The 25231-nt window shown below is 42.7% G+C and overlaps 1 protein-coding gene across 1 annotated transcript in view; it reads left to right on the forward strand.

Annotated features, from left to right (window-relative positions):
* LOC140485524 (diacylglycerol kinase theta) overlaps positions 1–19131 on the forward strand; it is a 176182-nt gene extending 157051 nt beyond the window's left edge. Inside the window, 3 exon segments of the mRNA XM_072583703.1 lie at positions 4635–4746; positions 8744–8896; positions 15240–19131. Coding sequence (XP_072439804.1) covers positions 4635–4746; positions 8744–8896; positions 15240–15341 — 367 coding nt within the window. The 3' untranslated portion in view covers positions 15342–19131.
* Positions 19132–25231: the final 6100 nt, after the last annotated feature.

The following is a 25231-nucleotide window of genomic DNA, read 5'->3' on the forward strand; positions in this document are numbered from 1 at the left end:
TGTCCAGTCTTGTTTTGCTAGATCTGTTCCGAAATCAGTCCCATTTAGCAAGTGGTAGTGCCACACAACACGATGGACGGTATTCTCAATGTGAAGGTGGTACTTTGTCTTCACAAGGATTGTGCAGTGGTCAGTCTTATTGATACTGTAATGGACACATGCAACTGTAGCTAGGAGATTGATAAGGATAAGGCCAAGCATGTTTTTCTCTTTCGGTTCCTTCCCCACCTGCTGCAGACCTAGTCTAGTAGTTATGTCAGTTAGGACCCGACCAGCTCCATCAGTAGTGCTGCTGCCGAGCCACTCCTTGTGGTAGACATTGAGAACCCCTACCCAGAGAACATTTGTGCCCCTTGCCATCCTCAGTGCTTACTCTTAAGTGTTGTTCAACACGGAGGAGTATTGATTATCAGCTGAGGAAGGACAGCACGTGGTAAACATTAGATGGTTTCCTTGCCATGTTTAACCTGTTTCTGTTTAAAAAAACAGGTTAAACATGGGCAAGGAAACCTTCCGCCTAGGAACCCTCCACCCATCAGCTTCCACCTAGGAACCCTCCAACCACAAGGGATGAACTCAGATTTCTCCAGTTTCCTCATTTCCCCTCCCCCCACCTTGTCTCATCCCAACCCTCGAACTCAGCACCACCTTCCTAACTTGCAGTGTTCTTCCTGACCCCTCCGCCCCCGCCCCCACCCCCTCTCCGGCCTATCACCCTCACCTTAATCTCCTTCCACCTATCGCATTTCCAAGGCCCCTCCCCCAAGTCCCTCCTCCCTACCTTTTATCTTAGCCTGCTTGGCACACACTCCTCATTCCTGAAGAAGGGCTCATGCCCGAAACGTCGATTCTCCTGCTCCTTGGATACTGCCTGACCTGCTGCGCTTTTCCAGCAACACATTTTCAGCTCTGATCTCCAGCATCTGCAGTCCTCACTTTCTCCTCTGCTTAAAGAAAGGCTGGTTCTGTCTGGAAACGCTCAATTGCTGATACATGGGATTGAACCAGGGATCTTTAGATGCTCAGTTTAACTGTCTCCCAACTGAGCTGTTTAGTGGTTAGTATCCCCGCCTGTCACATGAGAGTCCAGGTTTCAATTCCTCGCTCAGGAGATTGATGTTTAATCTGAAGTCATGCTGATGGTGGTGTCTGGGACATTGTATGGTATTCTGAGAGTGTGACCATGTCACGCTGTTGCTTGACTAGTCTGTGAGACAGCGCTCCCAATTTTGGCACTAGCCCCAGGTGTTAGTTAGGAGGACTTTTAAGGGCTGTTCCTGCTACTGTCGTTTCCTGTACCTAAGTCAATGCCAGGTGGTCCGTCCGGTTTCATTTCTTTGTGGTGATTGGTACAACTGAGTAGCTTGGATATTTCAGAGGGCAATTAGAGTCAACCACATTGCTGTGGGTCTGGAATAACATGTGGGTCAGACCATGTGAGGATGGCAGATTTCCTTCCCTGAAGGACATTCGTGAACCAGATGAGTTTTTCTGGTCGTTTCATGTTCATCATTCGATTATTAATTCCACCTTTGTTTTCTAATTGAATTCAAATTCCACTATCTGCTTTGTTGAGATTCGAGCCTGGGTCCCGGCTGCCCTCCAGCACTTCCACTTTCCACACCTCCGCCCTTGAATTCCACCCCTCCAACCGCAAAAAGGACAAAACCTTCCTGGTCCTCCCCACCAACCTTTGGATACATCGCATTATTTTCCGTCATTTCTGCCACTTGCAAACAGACCCCACCATATGGATATATTTCCCTCCCCACCCCATCCACATTCCGTAAAGACCATTCCTTCCATGACTTCTTTGTTAGATCCATTCCCCCCCACCAACACACCCTCCGCTCCTGGCATCTTCCCCTGCCACTGCAAGAATTGCGAAAGCAGCACCCACACCATCTCCGCTCCCCCCCCACCCCACCTCTGTTCAAGGTCCCAAAAGAACCTTCCACACACATCATTTACTGTATCCATTGCTTCCGATGTGATCTCGTCGACATTGGGGAAACAGAATGCCAACTTGTGGAAGGCTTCAGAGAACCTCTCCAGGACACATGCACATAACAACCCCACCGTCACTTGGCCGAACACTTTAACTCCCCCTCCCACTCTGAAAAGGACATGCAAGTTCTGGACCTTCTCCACTGCCAAACCCTTAACATCCGACACCTGGAGGAAGAACACCTAATCTTGTGCCTTGGGACCCTCCAACCACTTGGGATCAATGTGGATTTCACCAGTTTCCTCATCTCCCCTCCCCCCACCTTATCTCAGATCCAACCTTCCAAACCCACACTGCCATCATGACCTGTCCTACCTGTCCATCTTCCTTCCCACCTATTTAACATACGTGGAAATAGACAAACTCTTTTCCCTGGAGTGGGGGAGTCCAGAACTAGAGAACTACAGGACATAGGTTTAGGGTGAGAAGGCAAAAATAAAAAACAGACCTTAGGGGCAACTTTTTCACGCAGAGGTGGTACGTGTACGGAATGAGCTGCCAGAGGAAGTGGTGGAGACTGGTACAATTGCGTTATTTAAAAGGCATCTGGATGGGTATATGAAAAGGAAGGGTTCTGAGGGATATGGGCCAAGTGCTGGCAAATGGGACTAGATTTGGTTGGGATATCTAGTTGACATGGACGACTTGGACCAAATGGTCTGTTTCCATGTTGTACAACTTATGACTCTATGATTCCCCCTTCCATCCGACCTATCACTATCACCCCCCACTTCATCTACCTATTGCATTCTCAACCACCTTCCCCATAGTTCCCCTCCCCCTCCCCCCCCCCCCCTCCCCTCCCCCCCCCTCCCCCCTCCCCCCATTTATCTCTCAGGCCCCTTCAGCCACCCTCTCATTCCTGATGAAGAGCTTATGCTCGAAGCGTCGATTTTCCTGCTCCTCAGATGCTGCCTGACCAGCTGCGCTTTTGCAGCGCCACACGCTTTGACTCATTGCTGGATTAATAGTTTGATGATATTACCACAAGGCAGTCACCTCCCCTGTTATGTCTAAATTCTTTGTTCATGATGAAAATGACTGAATATATACACCTGATTACTTCACTTGTGTTTCCAGTGGCAGGAATTTGTGTCAGGAACAGTTTCATAAAACTATTCCTTTGTCTTCTGAGTACTTTTTAAAAAAGAAATCCATGGGAAAATATTTCACAGACACATTATATAACTATTTAGAAATTTATCCCAAGTCTTCACATCCTTTATTGTGACTGCACAACAGAGGTGACTTTATCATTTCCACATGCAGTAACATACCCGGGTTTGGTTAAGCTGTAATGTAATAAATAATTTAGAACATAGAACATAGAACAATACAGCACAGAATAGGCCCTTCGGCCCACGATGTTGTGCCGAACTTCTATCCTAGATTAAGCACCCATCCATGTACCTATCCAAATGCTGCTTAAAGGTCGCCAATGATTCTGACTCTACCACTCCCACGGGCAGCGCATTCCATGCCCCCACCACTCTCTGGGTAAAGAACCCACCCCTGACATCTCCCCTATACCTTCCACCCTTCACCTTAAATCTATGTCCCCTTGTAACACTCTGTTGTACCCGGGGAAAAAGTTTCTGACTGTCTACTCTATCTATTCCTCTGATCATCTTATAAACCTCTATCAAGTCACCCCTCATCCTTCGCCATTCCAACGAGAAAAGGCCGAGAACTCTCAACCTATCCTCGTACAACCTATTCTCCATTCCAGGCAACATCCTGGTAAATCTTCTCTGCACCCTCTCCAAAGCTTCCACATCTTTCCTAAAGTGAGGCGACCAGAACTGCACACAGTACTCCAACTGTGGCCTAACCAAAGTCCTGTACAGCTGCAACATCACTTCACGACCCTTGAATTCAATCCCTCTGCTAATGAAGGATAATACACCGTAGGCCTTCTTACAAACTCTATCCACCTGAGTGGCAACTTTCAAAGATCTATGAACATAGACCCCAAGATCCCTCTGTTCCTCCACCTGACTAAGAACCCTACCATTAACCCTGTATTCCGCATTCTTATTTGTTCTTCCAAAATGGACAACCCCACACTTGGCAGGGTTGAACTCCATCTGCCACTCCTCAGCCCAGCTCTGCATCATATCTAAGTCCCTTTGCAAACGACAAATGCCCTCCCCACTGTCCACAACTCCACCTATCTTCGTATCATCTGCAAATTTACTGACCCACCCTTCGACTCCCTCATCTAAGTCATTAATAAAAATTACAAACAGAGTCATTAATAAAAATTACAAAAACAGAGTCATTAATAAAAATTTCTGAATGTAATCTTTCATTTGAACTGAGAAGCGTCTGCAGCATTTTGTAAGGTGAATATAAACGTGTACTGTGAAAAGTAATTTTGCTTGAAACTCAAATTTTTACACACAGAATTTATATAAAAGCAGCAGCAGTGAATATTCATTACATTGGGCTGAATGACAAGCAATTTGTGTGAAATCTTTTTCTTGGAATATTAATATTTCACCTTAATGGTACCCACTGTGACCTTAAAGGTCTATATGTATTAAGTTTATTTTGTTTACTTATAAAACCATGAGAGTTGTCTTTTATTTTATTCATTAGAATATGCTGTCTGTATTTTTCACAGCTGGGGATCTGGAGCAGATCTATGGGGATCTGACAGTGATGGTCGTTTTGAAAGACCCCGTATTGATGATGGGATGCTGGAAGTAGTTGGTGTCACTGGTGTGGTACATATGGTAAAAGGAAACTTTTCACTTTGATGGACAGTTATTGAAATTCTGTTGAAATTCAAAACAAACCTGAGAAGAGTTTGCTCAATGGTTAGAAATAAATGAGTCAAATTTAAAACTCTGAAGGACTGACGTTCTTGGCCTATGCCTTCAAATATTGCTCAGTTGCTACGAGCAATATTCAGGAACTACCTGGTCAGGTCCACGCCCCCCAACAAACCACCCTCCCGTCCTGGCACCCTCCCCTGCCACCGCAGGAATTACAAAACCTGCACCCACACCACCTCCTTCACCACCATCCAAGGCTGCAAAGGAGCCTTCCACATCCATCAGAGTTTCACCCGCACACCCACCAATGTTATTTATTGTATCCGTTGCTCCCAATGCGGTCTCCTCTACATTGGAGAGACTGGATGTCTCCTAGCAGAGCGCTTTAGGGAACATCTCTGAAACACCCGCACCAATCAACCACACCGCCCTGTGGCCCAACATTTTAACTCCCCCTCCCACTCTGCCGAGGATATGCAGGTCGTGGGCCTCCTTCACCGCTGCTCCCTCACCAACCGATGCCTGGAGGAAGAATACCTCATCTTCCGCCTCGGAACACTTCAACCCCAGGGCATCAGTGTGGACTTCACCAGCTTCCTCATTTCCCCTACCCCTGCCTTACCTCCGTTCCAACCTTCCAGCTCAGCACTGTCTTCATGACCTGTCCTACCTGCCAATCTCCCTTCCCACCTATTCACTTCACCCTCCTCTCTGACCTATCTCCTCCATCCCCACCCCCATTCACCTATTGTACTCTTTGCTATCTTCTCCTCAGCCTGAATATTTTCCATCAACCACCACTCGCTGCCTTCTTTCAGAAAGCCGGTTTCTAATCCAAACTGCTAAATCACCCTCAATTCCATGCCTCTGCATTTTCTCCAACAACCTAACTCTGATTTCTGTCCACATGCTAGGAGAAAATGAGAACTGCAGATGCTGGAGAGTCAGAGTCAAAACATTCCTAATGAGGGGCTTATGCTCAAAACGTCAACTCTCCTACTCCTTGGATGCTGCCAGACCTGCTGAACATTTCTCGCAATTTCTGTTTTTGTTTCTGATTTCCAGCATCTTTTGGTTTTTAATGAGTTTTTTTTTTGCTTCACTTCACCCATCATTTCTGGGTCACATGGGCACTTGCAAACTAATGATGATATCACCAGGAAATAAATTTCCCCCTCTCAGAATACTCAACAATTTCACTTTGGTCTGAAAGGGAATGTGGTGCAAGAAGAAATTACGGGCTTTTCTTAAAGTACAGGTATTACCACCAGTGATTAAGAGAGTGGTGGAGGTAGATTAGATTAGATTTGATTCCCTACAGTGTGGAAATGGGCCATTTGGCCCAAAGAATCCACATCGACCCTCCGAAGGGTAACCCATCCAGACTCGTTTCCCTCCGACTAACACTATGGGCAATTTAGCATGGCCAAGTTACCTGACCCACACATCTTTGGATTAGAACATAGAACAGTACAGCACAGAACAGGCCCTTCAGCCCTCGATGTTGTGCCGACCATTGATCCTCATGTAAGGTAAACCTAATGTACGAACCCTCAAATTTCTGTGACCATATGCATGTCCAGTAGTCTCTTAAATGTCCCCAATGACCTCGCTTCCACAACTGCTGCTGGCAACGCATTCCATGCTCCCACAACTCTCTGCGTAAAGAACCCTCCTCTGACATCCCCTCTATACTTTCCACCAAACAGCTTAAAACTATGACCCCTCATGTTAACAATTTCTGCATTGGGAAAAAGTCTCTGGCTATCAACTCTGTTTATGCCTCTCATTATCTTGTACACCTCAATTAGGTCCCCTCTCTTCCTTCTTTTTCCAATGAAAAAAGTCTGAGCTCAGTCAACCTCTCTTCGTAAGATAAGCCCTCCATTCCAGGCAGCATCCTGGTCAACCTCCTCTGAACCCTCTCCAAAGCATCCACATCTTTCTTATAATAGGGCGACCAGAACTGGACACAGTATTCCAAGTGCAGTCTAACCAAATAAATTTCCCTGTATCCCATTCCTCCTGACCTTCTGAATGAGCCTACCATGGGGAACCTTATCAAATGCCTTGCTGAAGTCCACATACACCACATCCACTGCTCGGCCTTCATCAACTTGTCTAGTAACATCCTCAAAGAACTCAGTAAGATTTGTGAGGCATGACCTGCCCCTCACAAAGCCGTGCTGACTGCCTTTAATCAAGCCATGCTCTTCCAGATGGTCATAAATCCTATTCCTCCGAATCCTTTCTAACACCTTGCAGACAACAGACGTGAGACTGACTGGTCTGTAATTGCCGGGGTTTTCCCTATTTCCTTTCTTGAAGAGAGGAATTACATTTGCCTCTCTCCAGTCCTCAGGTACGACTCCAGTGGAGAGCGAGGATGCAAAGATCTTCGCAAGCGGCAAAGCAATCACATTTCTTGCTTCCCAAAGCAGCCGAGGACAAATCTGGTCTGGCCCTGGTGACTTGTCAATAAGACCATAAGACATAGGAGTGGAAGTAAGGCCATTCGGCCCATCGAGTCCACTCCGCCATTCAATCATGGCTGATGCGCATTTCAGCTCCACTTGCCAGCGTTCTCCCCGTAGCCCTTAATTCCTCTAGACAACAAGAACCTATCAATCTCGGCCTTGAAGACATTTAGCGTCCCGGCTTCCACTGCACTCCGTGGCAATGAATTCCACAGGCCCACCACTCTCTGGCTGAAGAAATGTCTCCGCATTTCCGTTCTGAAATGACCCCCTCTAATTCTAAGGCTGTGTCCACGGGTCCTAGTCTCCTCGCCTAACAGAAACAATTTTCTAGCATCCACCTTTTCAAAGCCATGTATTATTTTGTACGTCTCTATTAGATCTCCCCTTAATCTTCTAAACTCCAACGAATACAATCCCAGTATCCTCAGCCGTTCCTCATATGCTAGACCTGTCATTCCAGGGATCATCCGTGTGAATCTCCGCTGGACACGTTCCAGTGCCAGTATGTCCTTCCTGAGGTGTGGGGACCAAAACTGGACACAGTACTCCAAATGGGGCCTAACCAGAGCTTTATAAAGTCTTAGTAGTACATCTCTGCTTTTATATTCCAACCCTCTTGAGATAAGAGACAACATTGCATTCGCTTTCTTAATCACAGACTCAACCTGCATGTTTACCTTTAGAGAATCCTCGACTAGCACTCCCAGATCCCTTTGTGCTTTGGCTTTATTAAGTTTCTCACCATTTAGAAAGTAGTCCATGCTTTTATTCTTTTTGCCAAAGTGCAAGACCTCGCACTTGCTCACGTTAAATTCCATCAGCCATTTCCTGGACCACTCTCCCAACCTGTCTAGATCCTTCTGTTGCCTCCCCACTTCCTCAGTACTACCTGCCTGTCCACCTAACTTCGTATCATCGGCAAACTTCGCTAGAATGCCCCCGGTTCCCTCATCCAAATCATTAATATATAATGCAAAACGCCGGGCAGCGCCCGTACCTAACTGGACGCGAACGCGCAGCCAGACGGATTTGAGTGAAATCGAAGTAGCTACTGAGCTAAAGCCGGCGCCAATTGTGGGAGGAAACCCACACAGACACTGGGAGAATGCGCAAACCTTCAAAAGAAAATTGGGTAATAACCAGAAGAAAAGAAATGGCAGCACTGCAAGGAAAATATGGGGCTACATTGCAGTTACAGAGAGTCAGTACAGACACAATGGGCCTAATACTTACCTCTGGCCTATAACCATTCTATAATTTTTAAGCTGCTCCTATCTACAGGAAGCAACAAAGTATTTCAATTCCTTTAAGATTTTCTAGTTTGAGTTAATGCTAACAGATTATAAAGTTACTTCCTCACACAGAAAATATTTTGTTGTCTAAAATGAATTTTGAAAAAAGGCAGACTGTAATAGAGAATTGCAGGAATAGCTCTGTATTGTTTCCGTGCATTCATAATTTGTTTTGATGTTTAGGGCCAGGTGCAAAGTGGATTACGGTCTGGAATCCGTATTGCACAGGGAACATATTTCCGAGTTACGCTGCTGAAAGCAATTCCTGTACAAGTGGATGGAGAACCTTGGATTCAGTCACCAGGGCATATTATTATATCTGCTGCTGGGCCAAAGGTATGAGGATGAAAGGCATGGTTTATTTGGAGAAACCAGTGTTGAATAATGTGCTACATTTTAGATTAATGACAAAACGTCGATAAATGGGAATATGGCCCACCTTGAAAAGAGTAGGAGGGAAATTTTACATAAATGCTGCCAAGGAAGAATTTTAAAAGTCTGTAGATTGTAACATGGATGAAATGTTTACTAAAAATTTGGCTGTTGAAACTGTGAAAATGTCGCTGCTCTGTTCAAAATTGCTCACATTTAATCTTTTACATTGCTTTATGAAATCTATTACTAAAGGACAGGTTGAAATAGTGACTGGTGTTATGGAGCAGATTAAAGCTGGAGGGGGAAGACTGGGCGAGAGGGCTTGGGGATGGCTTGACAAGGGGGCATGGGGACGACAGGGCATGGGGAAGACTGGGCGAGAGGAAGATACTCTGGAACTCACTGCCTGTAAGGGTGATAAAGGCAAAACTCCTGACAGTATTTGAGAAGTGTTTGGTTTTGCACGTGGAATGCGAGGGCATACAAGACTATGGCACAAGTGAGGACTGTAGAAGCTGGAAATCAGTCTAGATTAAAGTGGTGCTGGAAAAGCACCGCAGGTCAGGCAGCATCTGAGGAGCTGGAACGTTGACTTTTCGGGTAGAGCCCTTCAGGACGGGCTGATTTAGGGCTTTTGCCCAAAACGTCGATTTTCCTGCTCCTCAGATGCTGCCTGACCTGCTGTGCTTTTCCAACACCACTCTAATCTATACAAGACTATGGGCCAAGTGCTGGAAAATGGGGTTAGACTAGTTAGGTGGTTAATTTTGACCAGTGAAAAAGACAATTTTCTGCACTGTAGATCTCTGTGACTCTAGAGGGTGAGGGGAAGATGGGATCTGAGAGAGTTATCATTTAGGGATGATGATGGTGCAGTTGTAATGTCACTGGAGTAGTAATACAGTGGCCCTCAAATATGATCTGGAGACATGGGTTCAAGTCCCACTAATGAATCCCAGAGAATTTCAATCAATTAATTGACACATTTTGATTGAAAAAGCCATCCTTAGTAAAGATGACCTTATGTGTACTGGTTTGTTATAAAATCCCACCCGGTTTACTGTTGCATCTGCTTAGCAATTACCTGCTGACATTCATTTTGGGTTCTGCCAAAATCACTCAACTATTGACTTCACTACCTCCTGGATCAAACATGGACAAAATAGGTAAATCCAGAGGTGAGGTGAGTAACATTAAGGCCACATTTGACCGAGTGTGGCAAAACTCTCAATAGGAATTGAGAATAACTCTCTACTGATTGGAGTTATATTCAGCACATAGGAAGATAGTAATGGCTGTTGGAGGTCAGTCATCTCAGCTCCAGGACATCTCTGCAGGAGTTCCTCACGGTAGTATCCTAAACCCAACCATCTTCAGCTACTTCATCAATGACCTTCCCTCCATTATCAGGCTAGAAGTGGGGATGTTTGTCAATGATTGCACAATGTTCAGCACCATTCGCAACTCCTCCGATACTAAAGCAGTCCATTTCCAAGTGCAACAAGATTTGGATAATATCCATGCTTGGGCTGAGAAGTGGCAGGTGACATTTTCACCACCCACTTGCCAGGCAGTGATATGTGACAATCTAACCATTATTTTCAGCATTCAACAGTATTACTATCTCTAAATCACCCCCCATATCAATACCCTGGGAGTTACTATTGACAAGAAACTGACTCGGGCTGAAAAATATGTTGCTGGAAAAGCGCAGCAGGTCAGGCAGCATCCAAGGAGCAGGAGAATCGACTTTTCAGGCATAAGCCCTTCTTCAGGAATGAGGAAGGTGTGCCAAGCAGGCACGTCAAAGATAGGGAAGAGGGACTTGGGGGAGGAGTGTTGGGAATGCGATAAGTGGAAGGAGGTTAAGGTGAGGGGGATAGGCCAGAGAGGGGGTGGGGGCGGAGAGGTCAGGAAGAAGATTGCAGGTCAAGAAGGCGGTGCTGAGTCCGAGAGTTGGGACTGAGACAAGGTGGGGGGAGGGGAAATGAGAAACTGGAGAAATCTGAGTTCATCCCTTGTGGTTGGAGGGTTCCTAGACAGAAGATGAGGTGCTCTTCCTCCAGGCGTCGTGTGGCCAGGGTCTGGCGATGGAGGAGGCCAAGGACCTGCATATCCTTGGTGGAGTGGGAGGGGGGAGTTAATGTGTTCAGCCAGAGTTTGGTTGGGTTGGTTGGTGCGGGTGTCCCAGAGGTGTTCCTGAACGTTCCGCAAGTAGGCGGCCTGTCTCCCCAATGTAGAGAAGACCACATTGGGTGCAGCGGATGCAGTAAATGATGTGTGTGGAGGTGCAGGTGAATTTGTGATGGATATGGAAGGATCCATTGGGGCCTTGGAGGGAGGTGAGGGGGGAGGTGTGGGCGCCCCAAATTCCTCCACCCACCACCACCACCACCTTTAACTTTAGCCACCTTTAACCTTAGCCCGCTTGGCACACCAGCCTCATTCCTGAAGAAGGGCTTATGCCCGAAACGTCAACCCTCCTGCTTCTCAGATGCTGCCTAGCCTGCTGCACCTTTCCAGCAACACATTTTTCAACTCGAGGTGTGGCCTCACCATCACCCTATAGAGCTGCAACATAATCTCTCTGCTTTTAAATTCAATTCTTTTAGCAATGAAGGACAAAATTCCATTTGCCTTTTTAATTATCTGTTGCATCTGCTGACCAACCTTCCGTGATTCATGCACAAGGGCACCTCGAACCTTCTGTACACCACATGCTGCAATTTCTTACCATTCAAGGAATAGTCCTTTTTTACTGTTATTCTTACCAAAATGGATGACTTCATATTTATTAACACTGTATTCCATTAGCTAGACCTTTGCCCACTCATTTAAACTATGTGTTCATTTGCAAAGTTTCACAATCCTCTGCACACTTTGCTCTATCACTCATCTTAGTCTCCTAAGCCCATCCATCTTCAGTTATTTTCCTAATGACCTTCCCTCCATCATCAATGATTTTTTAAAAATGTATTTGTGGGACTTAGTCGTCACTGGCTGGCCAGCATTGATAGCCCATCCCTATTTGCCCTTGAGAAGTTGGTAGTGCGCTGTCTATTTGAATCACTGCAGTCCACATGCTGTGGGTTGACCCACAGTGCCGATAGGGAGAGAATTCCAGGATTTTGACCTAACAATTGTGAAGGAATGACGGGATATTTCCAAGTCAGGGTGGTGAGTGGCTTGGAGGAAAACTTGCAGGTGGTGGTGTTCCCAATTACCTGCTGCCCTTGACTACCTGACTTTCCCTCCATCATATGATCTGACATAGGGATTTTCACTAATGATTGCACAATGTTCTACATTATTCACAACTCCTCAGGTACTGAAGTATTCCATGTACAAACGTAGAAAAATCTGAATGATATCCAGACTTGGGTTGACAAGTGGCAAGTGTTACCGTCTCAGCTGATTTTGTTTTATTTACTCATGGGATGTGGGCAGGGCTGGTTGGGCCATTCTTAGGTTCCCTTGACAAGATGGTGATGAGCTCCTTTCTTGAACTGCTGTAGCCTATTTGGTAGAGGTCAATCCACGATGTTATTAGGAAGGGAATTCCAGGATTTTGACCCAGTGATTGAAGGAACAACAATAGATGTCCAAGTCAGGATGGTGAGTGGCTTGGAGGGGAACTTGTAGATGTTGTTGTTTTCATGTATCTGTTGCCCTTATTATCGGATAAGTTAGATCCCACACTGAAATAGGGCTTGATATGTGATCTTGTTTCTTTTATTTTGCTTTTATTAATTTGGTACTGAAAATGCTGCACATTTGGTTTTAGCAATAAAATATTAGTCTACTATGCACAAGAAATGAAAATCAAAATATCTACATTTAATAGACATTCTTAAAACATCAAAACACTTGGTAAATTACAATCCCATTAGTCGCAGCAGCTCCAATTTTATCGTACTTAAACACCAGGAAAATAATTCTCTTTTCTGGCACATATAGGGTTTAATTTAGCTGTGGTTTCAATTCCCCCGTCTTAAGAATCTGATAGCCTCTTCTTGAATCTTCATACAGTCAAACTTGAACTTCCTTAGCTTCAACTAACTCCTTCACAGTTTTCATGAAACACTTCTTATCTGCAACCTTCAAACTAAACTCCTTACAACAAGATATCTTATTTAAACAATTTCAAACTATGTTCTTTCTTTCTGCTTGGTACATCCAATATCATTTAAGAAACTTGCAGAACCCTTTTCTTTTCAAGGCTATGTGTGTTTCCTTTAATCAAATAAAAGTCAATGCCTGACCTTCCAAACTTTAATCAAATAAAAATCAATGCCTGACCATCCAACATTTTACCTTCCTTACTTGTAAAGTTCTCCCAATGTAAACAAAGATCCATTACTGGATGTAGGTTTGCTCGCTGAGCTGGAAGGTTCCTTTTCAGACGTTTCATCACCATATTAGGTAACATCTTCAGTGAGCCTCCAGACGAAGCACTGCTGGTGTTCCCTGCTTTCTATTTGTATGTTTGGGTTTCCTTGGGTTGGTGATATCATTTCCTGTGGCAATGTCATTTCCTGTTCTTTTTCTCAGGGGGTGGTAAATGGGGTCCAAATCAATGTGTTTGTTGATAGAGTTCCAGTTGGAATGCCATGCTTCTTGGAATTCTAGTGCATGTCTCTGGCTTACCCTAGGATGGATGTGTTGTCCCAGGTGAAGTGATATCCTTCCTTAAGTGTATGTAAGGATATTAGTGAGAGAGGGTCATGTTGTTTTGTGGCTAGTTACTGTTCATGTATCCTGGTGGCTAGTTTTCTGCCTGTTTGTCCAATGTAGTGTTTGTTACAGTTCTTGCATGGTATTTTGTAAATTACATTAGTTTTGCTTGTCTGTATCGGGTAGTGTGTTGGTGGGTTTGTGGGCTACCATGATGCCAAGGGGTCTGATTAGTCTGGCAGTCATTGCCGAGATGTCTTTGATGTAGGAGAGAGTGACTAGGGTTTCTGGACGTGTTTTGTCTGCTTGTTTGGATTTGTTGCTGAGAAATCAGCAGACTATGTTCATTGGGTACCCATTCTTTTTTAATAGACTGTATAGGTAATTTTCCTCTACTCTGCATAGTTCCTGTGTGCTGCAGTGTGTGGTGGTTGGTTGAAATAATGTTCTGATGCAGCTTCGTTTGTGGATGTTGGGATGATTGCTTTGGTAGTTCAGTATTTGGTCCGTACGTGTTGTTTTCCTGTGGACGCTGGTTTGAAGTTCCTCATTGGTTGTTCGTTCCACTGTGACATCTAGGAATGGCAGTTTGTTGTTGTTTTCCTCCTCTTTAGTGAATTTTATGCCAGTAAGGGTATTATTGATGGTCTTGAAGGTTTCCTCTAATGTGTTTCATTTAGTGATGATAAAGATGTCATCCACCTAACGGACCCAGAGTTTGGATTGAATAGTTGGTAGAGCTGTTTGTTTGAGTCTCTGCATTACTGTCTCTGCTAAGAACCCTGATATTGGAGATTCCACGGGTGTTCCGTTGGTTTGTCTATTGGCGTAAAATTCACTAAAGAAGAGGAAAACAACAACAAACTGTCATTCCTAGATGTCATAGTTAAGGGTTCAGAAAAGATTTACAAGGGTACTACTGATTTAGGAGGGTTTGAGGTATATGGAGATTGGGGCTGTTTTCCCTCTAGCGTCGGAGGCTGTTAAGTGACCTTATAGAGGTTTATAAAATCATGAGGGCATGGATAGGGTGAATATTCAAGATCTTTTTTCCTGGGTTGGGGAGACTAACACTAGTGAGTATAGATTTAAGGTGGAAGGAGAAAGATTGAACAGTGACCTGAAGGGCAACTTTTTCACACAGAGGGTGGTGCATGTATGGAATGAGCTGCTAGAGGAAGTGGTTGAAGCTGGTACAGTTGCAACATTTAAAAGGCATTTGGGTGGGCATATGAATAGGATTTAGAAGAATATGGGCCAAATGCTGGCAAATGGGACTAGATTAATTTAGGATATCTGGTTGGCATGGACCTGTAGGACTGAAGGGCTTTTTTCCATGATGTATAACTCTATGACTGTAAATAACTGGCAATAACTATTTTCAACACAGTTTTCAATCCATTATCCCTTGACATTCAACAGCATCATCATCATTGCTCAACCCCCACCAATATAGTCTTGTTGAACCATGAGCAGAAGCTAATTACCTGAGGTGATACCAGTGAATTGATCTCTCTGTATAGGGTGCAAAATATTAGTACAGTGCTAAATTTCACATTTGTTGAATGAAAAGGAAATTGTTTCAGTTCTATTTTCTACCTATTCTGAGCTCCTGTAATTTTATTTTCAGGTTCATATGTTGAAAAAATGTAAACAAAAACAGAAGAAGCAAATTGGGAGCTTCAAGGATGCAAGAGCAGAGAGTCTGGTCAGCTCAGAAATGGGCAACTGAGGAGTGTTAACAGCAATTTAGAAAGGACTTGCAATGCGACTGTGAAGATCAAGAGATGGTTTGCTGAATCGTTTTAAGTTTGCAATTAAATTCTTTTTGACATTTATTTGCACATTTTTGTGAGACAGTATAGCAGTTCTGATATTGCACTGTTAATGATTTCAGGCATGTGCCAAAATAACAGTTAAATAACTTAACCAAAACATTCCTCCATGTTCAGTAGGTTGAACTGTAGAATTGCTATCAAAATAAGGGCCAATAAACAGAAACGTACTTTTATTTATGTGCAGAAAATGCCTTATTGTTCCCACTTCAAGGGGCTGCTATGGACTGAAGTTGGCCTGAATGCTGGTTTTCACTACTCTCAGTTTCGAGCTCTCCTGACCTATTCCACCTAATGTCATTCAGCTAAACATATAAGAATCATAATGAACCGAAGTTGTAACAGGGGCTAGGGCTAGGGACCATTTGTATTCCAAGCTGTTAGTGCTAATCTTTTATTTTGAAACATTACCCAAATTGGATTAGAGTGTCATCTAATTCACATCCAGATATAATCCCCTGAAAAAAATTTAGATTCCTACAAATATTCTCAACTGACATCTTTAAGTAAAAAGACATTTCAAGTTGTTTTCTTTTGATCTTTTTAGTACACAGCAGATATTTTGAACTTGTTAACACAGATTAGTATGGTTACAGGTTACTTTGCAATAAATATTTTGAGACAGAAAACTGTTTTATGCAAAAACATTCAGGGAAATATTGGATTTATACATGGAAGCAATGACATATTGGTTCACTATCTATGAGGAGCATATTATTGTAATTGGAAATTAAAGTCATCTTTCAAGAAAATAGATTTAATATACGTTAATCCACTGATTCTATAAAATATGAATAATCAGTAATTGGTGAATTAACCTGGCAGTATATAAACTTGGATGTGTGCAGCCAACCTGCTTCTGTTTGCATGAGAATTTCAGATCCAATTTGATGGAACCACAATTTTTCTCTAAAGTTGCAATTAAACACACAAATCAAATTGTTCCCTAACCAGCTGTGTTCAAAATATTTTGAATCTTATCTGAGGAATTTTAACATTCTTTACAGCTGTACCTCCCTTCACCTATAACAGGTATTAGTGAAATGTACCTTACAGTTCATTGGTTTTTAAATACAATGCCATTGTGTAGTAGTTCATAGTAATATTTTACCTCCGGAACTAAGTTGGACAATATTAATTTTCTCATTAATTGTTAAGCATAGCTTTATGAAAGCCATACACGTTTATATCAGCTGAATGAAATAAGCCATTCAAATCTATTTCCTGATTGAAGATTTTGTTAGTCACATGTTTACTAAAGTGGAAACTTTGCTGGGAATTCCTGTCCTGAAGAAGATCGCACTAATTCTGAATGAGCTGAAAGGTTATTATAACCTTTAATTATATTTTTGTCCAACTAAACCCAGTGTAAATATACCAAAAGATGACTATTGCTGATTATAATATCATGTCTAAAATATTAATATATCTTGATTCATCTTATAAATTGCATTGTATACATGTATGGGGTTGGCAGCATCAAAACTAGTGTTTTCAACAAGCTAATGTGAATATTTTGGTTCTTCGAAAACTGGAAGCCAATGAAGAGAAACAGTTAACTGATGTAACATCATAGGCTTTAAATTTCAATTTGTATTAAATGCTTGCCACCCAGATTGAGAATGAAATCTGTTTCAGAAGATGTAAGCACAAATATGTTATAATAAATATCACCACCAGCACAATTGGCATTTTTAAACCTTTTAGGGAGAAATGTAGGGACTAGTAAACAATCATACTGAAAATGTACATTTTAATAGTACAATCCTGCTTAATTAAGTTCACGCCAGACAGAACTAAAATAACATACTGCATATTACAACAATTTGACTTAATTTCCATATTCCTTATTCACCTTAAATTAAGTTTCTCTCGCGGTAATTTCCAGTTACGTTGGATTCAGTATGAACTGTGGTTTAATTCTAAAGCTTGTACATTTGAAATCATCATTTTTCACTAAAGTTGATTCTACTTTTTCTATGAACTATAATGTATGTAGCTAAATTAATGAAAATTAAGTTCTTTGATAGGTGTGACTGGAGTGATTAATCCTGATTAGCAGTTCATAGTAAATTCACTGTTTTAACCACTTTACAATTTTCCACGAGAGAAATAGTACAAGAAATTGACTCTCCTATGATGAAATCCAGGGTTAGCAGTTCTTTCGAACTGCAATGCTTCCATTTATGAGAAATTATAGCCATTGGAAAACATGAATTTTTTTTGTTCCAAAGTGTTTACGTTTTAAAATTCTACAATTATATTTTGATAATATTCCTGTGTTTTGAAAAATATTGGTTAAATATTTGTACCTTTTGACAGAAGCAATTTTATTTTATGTTATTTAATGCTTTGTGAATTAACGTATGATAATATTTTCATTTTCCTAGGAATAATACTTGTATACCAACTTTTTGTAGAAGTACTTTATCTAGATACACAAAGATATTGGTTTGGTAGTTTATAGTACAACACTTCATGAATCCAACACATTTTTGTAACCACACACTCACCAACTGTCAGTTTGATTTTGGAGATTGAGTATTTACATACCACCTCAGTCTTGCAGGATTTACATTTTTCTGGTAAAAGGGGGAAAAATAAGTTTTTTAACTGGTCAATTAAGAGAGGCAACTAACACTTTGAGTTTAAACTAAAAAGCATGGGAATGGGCATGTTTTCCAATCTATCAAAGCTTGTAATTACTCCAACTAGCAGCCTAACTGACAGTTCTTTCTTTATTGTTGCTAATTTCCAGGATTGTCATAAATTTAGCCTTTTGTTTCTGACTTGACTTAAAACATCTGGGTATCAACTGCCAACTTGACTCACCGATCAATTAAAAAGCCTGAAATAGAGAGAGAGAGAGAGAGATAGTAAATCTTCCCTCATCATCCACATATTTTTCCAAAATTTAATATGACACCTCTGCATCATTTTTATTGTAGAAAAATGATACCCCTTCTCTGTAGCTGAATGTAACTTTATTATTGTAAGATGGCTACATCACAACCAAGTTGTGTTTATTATGTTCAAGCATTAAACAGTAAATGTAAAACTATACTTCTATTTAATAGCTCATACCAGATGATATTTAAAATTAAGAATGTTTCCATTGTATCCCTGTAATTTTAATGTGATGTCGTATTTTGCATAGAAGCTGTCATAACCTACTCATTTGTCAGATTCTGTAGGATTATTAAGAGGTCATTGAAAAGTTAATCTCTAATCAAAGTGCCATTGTTTTCCATACACCAATAATTCTGGAGTCAGCTAATGAAATAATTTGAACAAACTGCAGACAGCTGTCAGATCGGTAGCAAATTCCTTTTGCTTTCTTAAAACTCCTGAGATCCAGTTTAACTTGTTCAGTTGTTCAGACTTTTTGAGTTTGTATGTTCAAATGCCTGTTAAAAGTGTGAGATATGCACACATTTACTTACTGTTTACTGGTGATGATTTTATCTGTTAGTTTTCAAAATTGTTTTGTAGACCAAAACCATTGGGAATGTTTCTTGTACATAATATGTTGTGTTCAATGTGGTTAATATACTGTGCAAGTATTGACCTCATCAGATTCTCCTCATTCTACTATTAATTGCTCTGAGCTGGAGTGCTATGTTAATATACAGCAGTTATGTATATTTTGATATTAGAGTAAACGGGTTACTGTTCTATTAAAAAAAAATAATCAATTAATTTGAATGTAATTGTATTTGGTGGAAAAAAATGGAAAGAACATTTTCATCTAAATAAAACTGGGAATTGTGAAATTATTTTATAAAACAAAATGTAGTGAATATGCAGCAATTAAAATAATAGAACTTATTTAAGACCATAGTTTGTAAGATATAGGAAAGGTGCAGTCACCTTGTTGGGTGTTTATTATAGACCCCCCAATAGCAGCAGAGATGTGGAGAAACAGATTGGGAAACAGATTTTGGAAAGGTGCAGAAGCCACAGGGTCGTAGTCATGGGCGACTTCAACTTCCCAAATATTGATTGGAAGCTCTTTAGATCAAGTAGATTGGATGGGGCGGTGTTTGTGCAGTGTGTCCAGGAAGCTTTTCTAACGCAGTATGTAGAGTGTCCAACCAGAGGGGAGGCCATATTGGATTTGGTACTCGGTAATGAACCGGGACAAGTGGTGGGCTTGTTAGTGGGTGAACATTTTGGTGATGGTGACCACAATTCTGTGACTTTCACCTTGGTTATGGAGAGAGATAGGTGCGCACAACAAGGAAGATTTTACAATTGGGGGAAGGGAAATTACGATGCTGTAAGACAGGATTTGAGGAGCATACGTTGGGAGCATAGGCTGTCAGGGAAGGATGTGGTGGAAATGTGGAACTTTTTCAAGGAGTAGATACTACGTGTCCTTGATATGTATGTACCGATCAGGCAGGAAAGAAACGGTCGTGTGAGGGAGCCTTGGTTGACAAGGGAGGTTGAATATCTAGTAAAGAGGAAGAAGGAGGCTTACATAAGGTTGAGGAAACAGGGTTCAGACAGAGCAGTGGAGGGATACAGGATAGCCAGAAGGGACCTGAAGAAAGGGATTAGGAGAGCTAAGAGAGGGCATGAAAAATCCTTGGCGGATAGGATCAAGGATAACCCCAAGGCATTCTATGCGTATGTGAGAAACCTGAGAATGACGAGAACGAGGGTAGGTCTGATCAAGGACAGTAGTGGGGGACTGTGTATTGAGTCAGAAGAGATAGGAGAGGTCTTGAACAAGTACTTCTCTTCAGTATTTACGAACGAGAGGGACCATATTGTTGAAGAGGAGAGTGTGAAACGGACTGATAAGCTAGAAGAGATACCTGTTAGGAAGGATGATGTGTTGGACATTTTGAACAACTTGAGGATAGACAAGTCCCCTGGGCCTGACGGGATATATCCTAGGATTATGTGGGAAGCAAGAGAGGAAATTGCAGTGCCATTGGCAATGATCTTCTCGTCTTCACTGGCAACGGGGGTGGTACCAGGGGACTGGAGAGTAGCGAATGTTGTGCCCCTGTTCAAAAAAGGGAATTGGGATAACCCTGGGAATTACAGGTCAGTTAGTCTTTCTTCTGTGGTAGGCAAATTAAGGAAAGGGTACTGAGGGATAGGATTTACGAGTATCTGGAAAGACACTGCTTGATTAGGGACAGCCAGCATGGATTTGTGAAGGGTAGGTCTTGCCTTACAAGTCTTATTGAATTCTTCGAGGAGGTGACCAAGCATGTGGATGAGGGTAGAGCAGTGGATGTAGTGTACATGGATTTTAGTAAGGCATTTGATAAGGTTCCCCATGGTAGGCTTATGCGGAAAGTCAGGAGGCATGGGATAGAGGGAAATTTGGCCAATTGGATAGAAAACTGGCTAACCGGTCGAAGGCAGAGAGTGGTGGTAGATGGTAAATATTCATTCATTAGCAGAGGGATTGAATTCAAGAGTCGTGAAGTGATGTTGCAGCTGTACAGGACTTTGGTTAGGCCACAGTTGGAGTACTGTGTGCAGTTCTGGTCGCCTCACTTTAGGAAAGATGTGGAAGCTTTGGAGAGGGTGCAGAGAAGATTTACCAGGATGTTGCCTGGAATGGAGAGTAGGTCGTACGAGGATAGGTTGAGAGTTCTCGGCCTTTTCTCGTTGGAACGGCGAAGGATGAGGGGTGACTTGATAGAGGTTTATAAGATGATCAGAGGAATAGATAGAGTAGACAGTCAGAAACTTTTTCCCCGGGTACAACACAGTGTTACAAGGGGACATAAATTTAAGGTGAAGGGTGGAAGGTATAGGGGAGATGTCAGGGGTGGGTTCTTTACCCAGAGAGTGTTGGGGGCATGGAATGTGCTGCCCGTGGGCGTGGTGGAGTCAGAATCATTGGCGACCTTTAAGCGGCATTTGGATAGGTACATGGATGGGTGCTTAATCTAGGTTAGAAGTTCGGCACAACATCGTGGGCCGAAGGGCCTGTTCTGTGCTGTATTGTTCTATGTTCTATGTTCTATATAGCAGCAGAATTAGGCATCTGGCCCATCGAGTCTGCTCCACCATTTGACTATGGCTGTTCAGTTTCTCAACTCCATTCTTCTGCCTTCTCCCTTTAAACACTTGATTCATTTATTAATCAAGAACCTGTCTATCTCTGTCGTAAAGACATTCAATTACTTAGTCTTCTGAGGCAATGAATTACACAGATTCACTACCCTATAGCTGAAGAAATTCCTCATCTCTGTGACTGTTTGGAGGATAGTTGGATGAGCTGAGGCATTATTAATGGATCCTTATGCTGGGCTTTGACCTAACACCAATATAGTGTCCTACCAACCAGAGCTATGACCACTGCAAGTGCCCAAGCTCCAGGCCAAGGTGTCTGGAACACTGAATGATTGTGAAGAAGGTGAAAGAAGGAATGTCAGTCAATCAGACCTCTTCATGATGAGGACCCTCCTGGATTGCTGTGGTTTCAAGCAGCAAATGTTTTCTCTCTGCAATGACTTTCCCAGTTTTTTTTATATGTGTCATGTGAACATCTGAAGGCATTTGAGGAGAAAGGAGGTGAGGCTCCTCTCTCTGTGGTACCACTGTTTGTCCTCCCAGTGAAGAGTAGCCAGATTGTTACAATCCTTATGTACAGCCCCATGTCCCAGTAGGTGTCCTGATCTTCCCATGTACAGCCTGAAGGAGGTAGCACCAAATGCAGTGGACCCCTTTGGGATTTGCACCAGCAAGCGGCAGGTCCAGGTGACCCTGAAGGAGGACTCCATTGGAAACTGGCCTGGCCCGTGGGGACCGACCAGACCTCCCAGTCATTGCCCATTTTTTTTGTAAATATATTTATTAGCAAATTTTTTAAACTTTACAAATACAAAATTATTGAAAAATACAATCAATAACAAATATCAGTATAACAAAAAGAAAAAAAATACAACTACTGTCTACTAAGTACGAACTTACCCTATTATACAAAACAAGTCTGAACACTGTGCAAAGCAACACCAATAAATAAGTAAATAGCTAATATATCAAAAAAAGAAAAGCAAAAAAAAAGACAATACAGAACAGCTATGCTCAGTACAAACAAAGGAACAGGAGCATTGTATACATACCCGTGTTAACTCGGGAGACCCCTCTAGGGCCCAGGGCTCGACAAATCTAACCATCCTGGTTAAACAAACACCCTACTTAAGATAACTGACAAATCTATATCCAGATAACTCCAGTAGGGCTGCCATGTCTTATAAAAATGGTCTGTTGTGTGGTGCACCATGTTTGTGAAAAGAAAGTTCAAGGGAATGTGCTCCATAATTAATCCCCACCATCCCAGCAAGCCCAGCGGGTTCTCAGACACCCAGTTCATCAGAATATTTTTCCCCGCGCAGTGTGCAAGAATATTAAATCGTTTCTTCCCATGCCCCTCTAAAGATGGTAAATTCAGTAGACCTAAGAGGAGAGATATCGGGTCTACTTTAACTTCAGTCGACAATACCCTCCCTATCTCTCCTGCCCCAGCGCTTCAATAAACACGGAGCCTGTGGCATATCTAGAAGCAATGGGTAAAAGTACCTACACTTAGTTTACATTTGGGCACATTGAAGATGCCCCTTTTTTAAACTTCACCAGATGGTCTGGTACCAGATGAACCCTGTGCAGAACTTTTAATTGTGTCGCACATGTCCTATTACAGATTAAGATCTTTTGAGTGTTCTCCCATGTTTCAGAAGAGATCGCCACTCCCAGACCTCACATAACTGGTTAATATCCTGCCAGGCCCTGCCACCCAGCAGGCGATAGAGGGCACTAACCAAGAGGGTGTTTGTGGAGTGTAGCAACAACTGCTCTCTGTCAGGCTTATAGGCCTTAATGAGAAGCGTAGTCTTCTTCTGGATGAAATCCCTAACCTGAAAAAAACGGAAACGATCTCCGCTGGGCAACCCGTATTTGTGGCTCAATTGCTCAAAAGACATCATAACCTCCCCCTCAAACAAGTCTTCCCCAACTAGAAACTCCTCTCACTGCCCATAGTTTGAACCCTGAGTCCATCATCCCTGGTCTGTACCCTAGCTTACCAACTATAGGCAAAAGTGGTGAAGTCTTGGATAAGCAACCCACACGTACGCATCGCCCTCCACGCCTTGACTGTACTAATGACAATGGGGTTCCAGCAGTGCTCTATAACTGTCCTCATCTTATCCAGGAACCACTGATTAGTATGAGGGCACTTTGCCTGGGAGGCCTTGATATCCAGCCATATTGAGTTTGGATCGTTACCTACCCAATCGCAGACAAAGGACAGCAGGGAACTCAATTGATACCTCCTGATGTCTGGGAAATCAACTCCTCCCCATCCTTGAGGCAACTGCAATTTAGTAAGTTTGATGAAGGGCCCACCCACGATGCCAGACAAAGGAACCAAACCAACCTATAAGCTTCCGCAGTGTTAACCTGGGAAACATTATTTAGGGAGCATACGCATGGGATAAAGCAAATGAGGAAGAACATTAATCTTAATGAGAGATATTCAGCCCAGCCATGAAATTGGAAGAGCCTCCCATCTCTGGAGATCTTCCCTAATATTGTCGAGCAAATGAGCAAAGTTAGTCCGAAATAACAGATCAAACTTGGGATTAATAAAAATGCCTAGGTATCGGAACCCTGCCCGTGACCACTTAAAAGGGAACTTAGAGCCACCTTCAACTTCTGGTACATCCTCAAGGCATAGCCTCCGGTTTTGCAAAGTTAATCTTATATTCTGAAATAGCCCCAAATGAATTGATACATTGTATCAAATGGGGTATGGAGGTGATCGGGTTCGATAAAAACAGAAGGACATCATCCCCGTACAGTGTAATCTTGTGTGCCCTCGATCCCACATACGGAGCGGTAATGTGGACGTTCTGACGAATGGTCTCTGCCAGCGGCTCTATCACCAATGTAAACAACAATGGTAAGAGGGGGGCGGCCTTGCCGACTACCCCTAACAATCCTAAAATTCCCAGACTTCACCCTGTTGGTGATGACCTTGGCCAGAAGGTGGCGATATAAAACCTAGCAAAGACTCCACCCAATCCGAACTATTGTAAGATATAAAAAGATATAAAAAAGATACGGCCATTCCACCCGGTCAAATGCTTTCTCTGTATCTAAGGAAATTACCAATCCCTGGATCGATCGTTACTGACAAACTTGGACTATATTCAACAACCTTCTAATATTATTAGAGAACCTACGGCCCCTTATAAAGCCTGGCTGGTCCTCTTTAATAATATGGGGCAATACCTTTTCCAATCTCATCGCCAGGATCTTGGACAGAATCTTGAAATCTGAATTTAATAGAGAGATGGGCCTGTATGAGGCACAATCCTCAGGAACCTTCCCCTTAAAAATTAAGGAAATATTAGCTTCTCTCAAAGATGGTGGTGGGCATTCATGCATTCGGAGTGATTGTACATCTCCAACATTGGCCCTAACAGAATCCCTTTAAATTCTTTATCAAATTCACCCGGAAGACCGTTAGGGCCAGGCGCTTTCCCACTCTGAAGTTGCCTAGCTGCTTCCTATATTTCCTGAACTGTCAAGGGGGCATTAAGGAGAGAGGCCTGTTCCAAGGTTACCCCTGGAGGTCCAGGTTCTTAAAAACGGCCTCCATTTTAGCCCTCCTGTCCTCACAATCTTCAGACCAATACAGTTCAGAGTAAAAACTCCGAAAAGCCTCATTAATCTTTTTAGCATCGTATGTCAGGACCCTGGCACTGTCTCTGATTGCAGTAATGGATTGGGGAGCATGCTTTTTCCTAGT

This window comes from Chiloscyllium punctatum, chromosome 14 (assembly GCF_047496795.1).
Source record: "Chiloscyllium punctatum isolate Juve2018m chromosome 14, sChiPun1.3, whole genome shotgun sequence".
Lineage (NCBI taxonomy): Eukaryota > Metazoa > Chordata > Chondrichthyes > Orectolobiformes > Hemiscylliidae > Chiloscyllium > Chiloscyllium punctatum.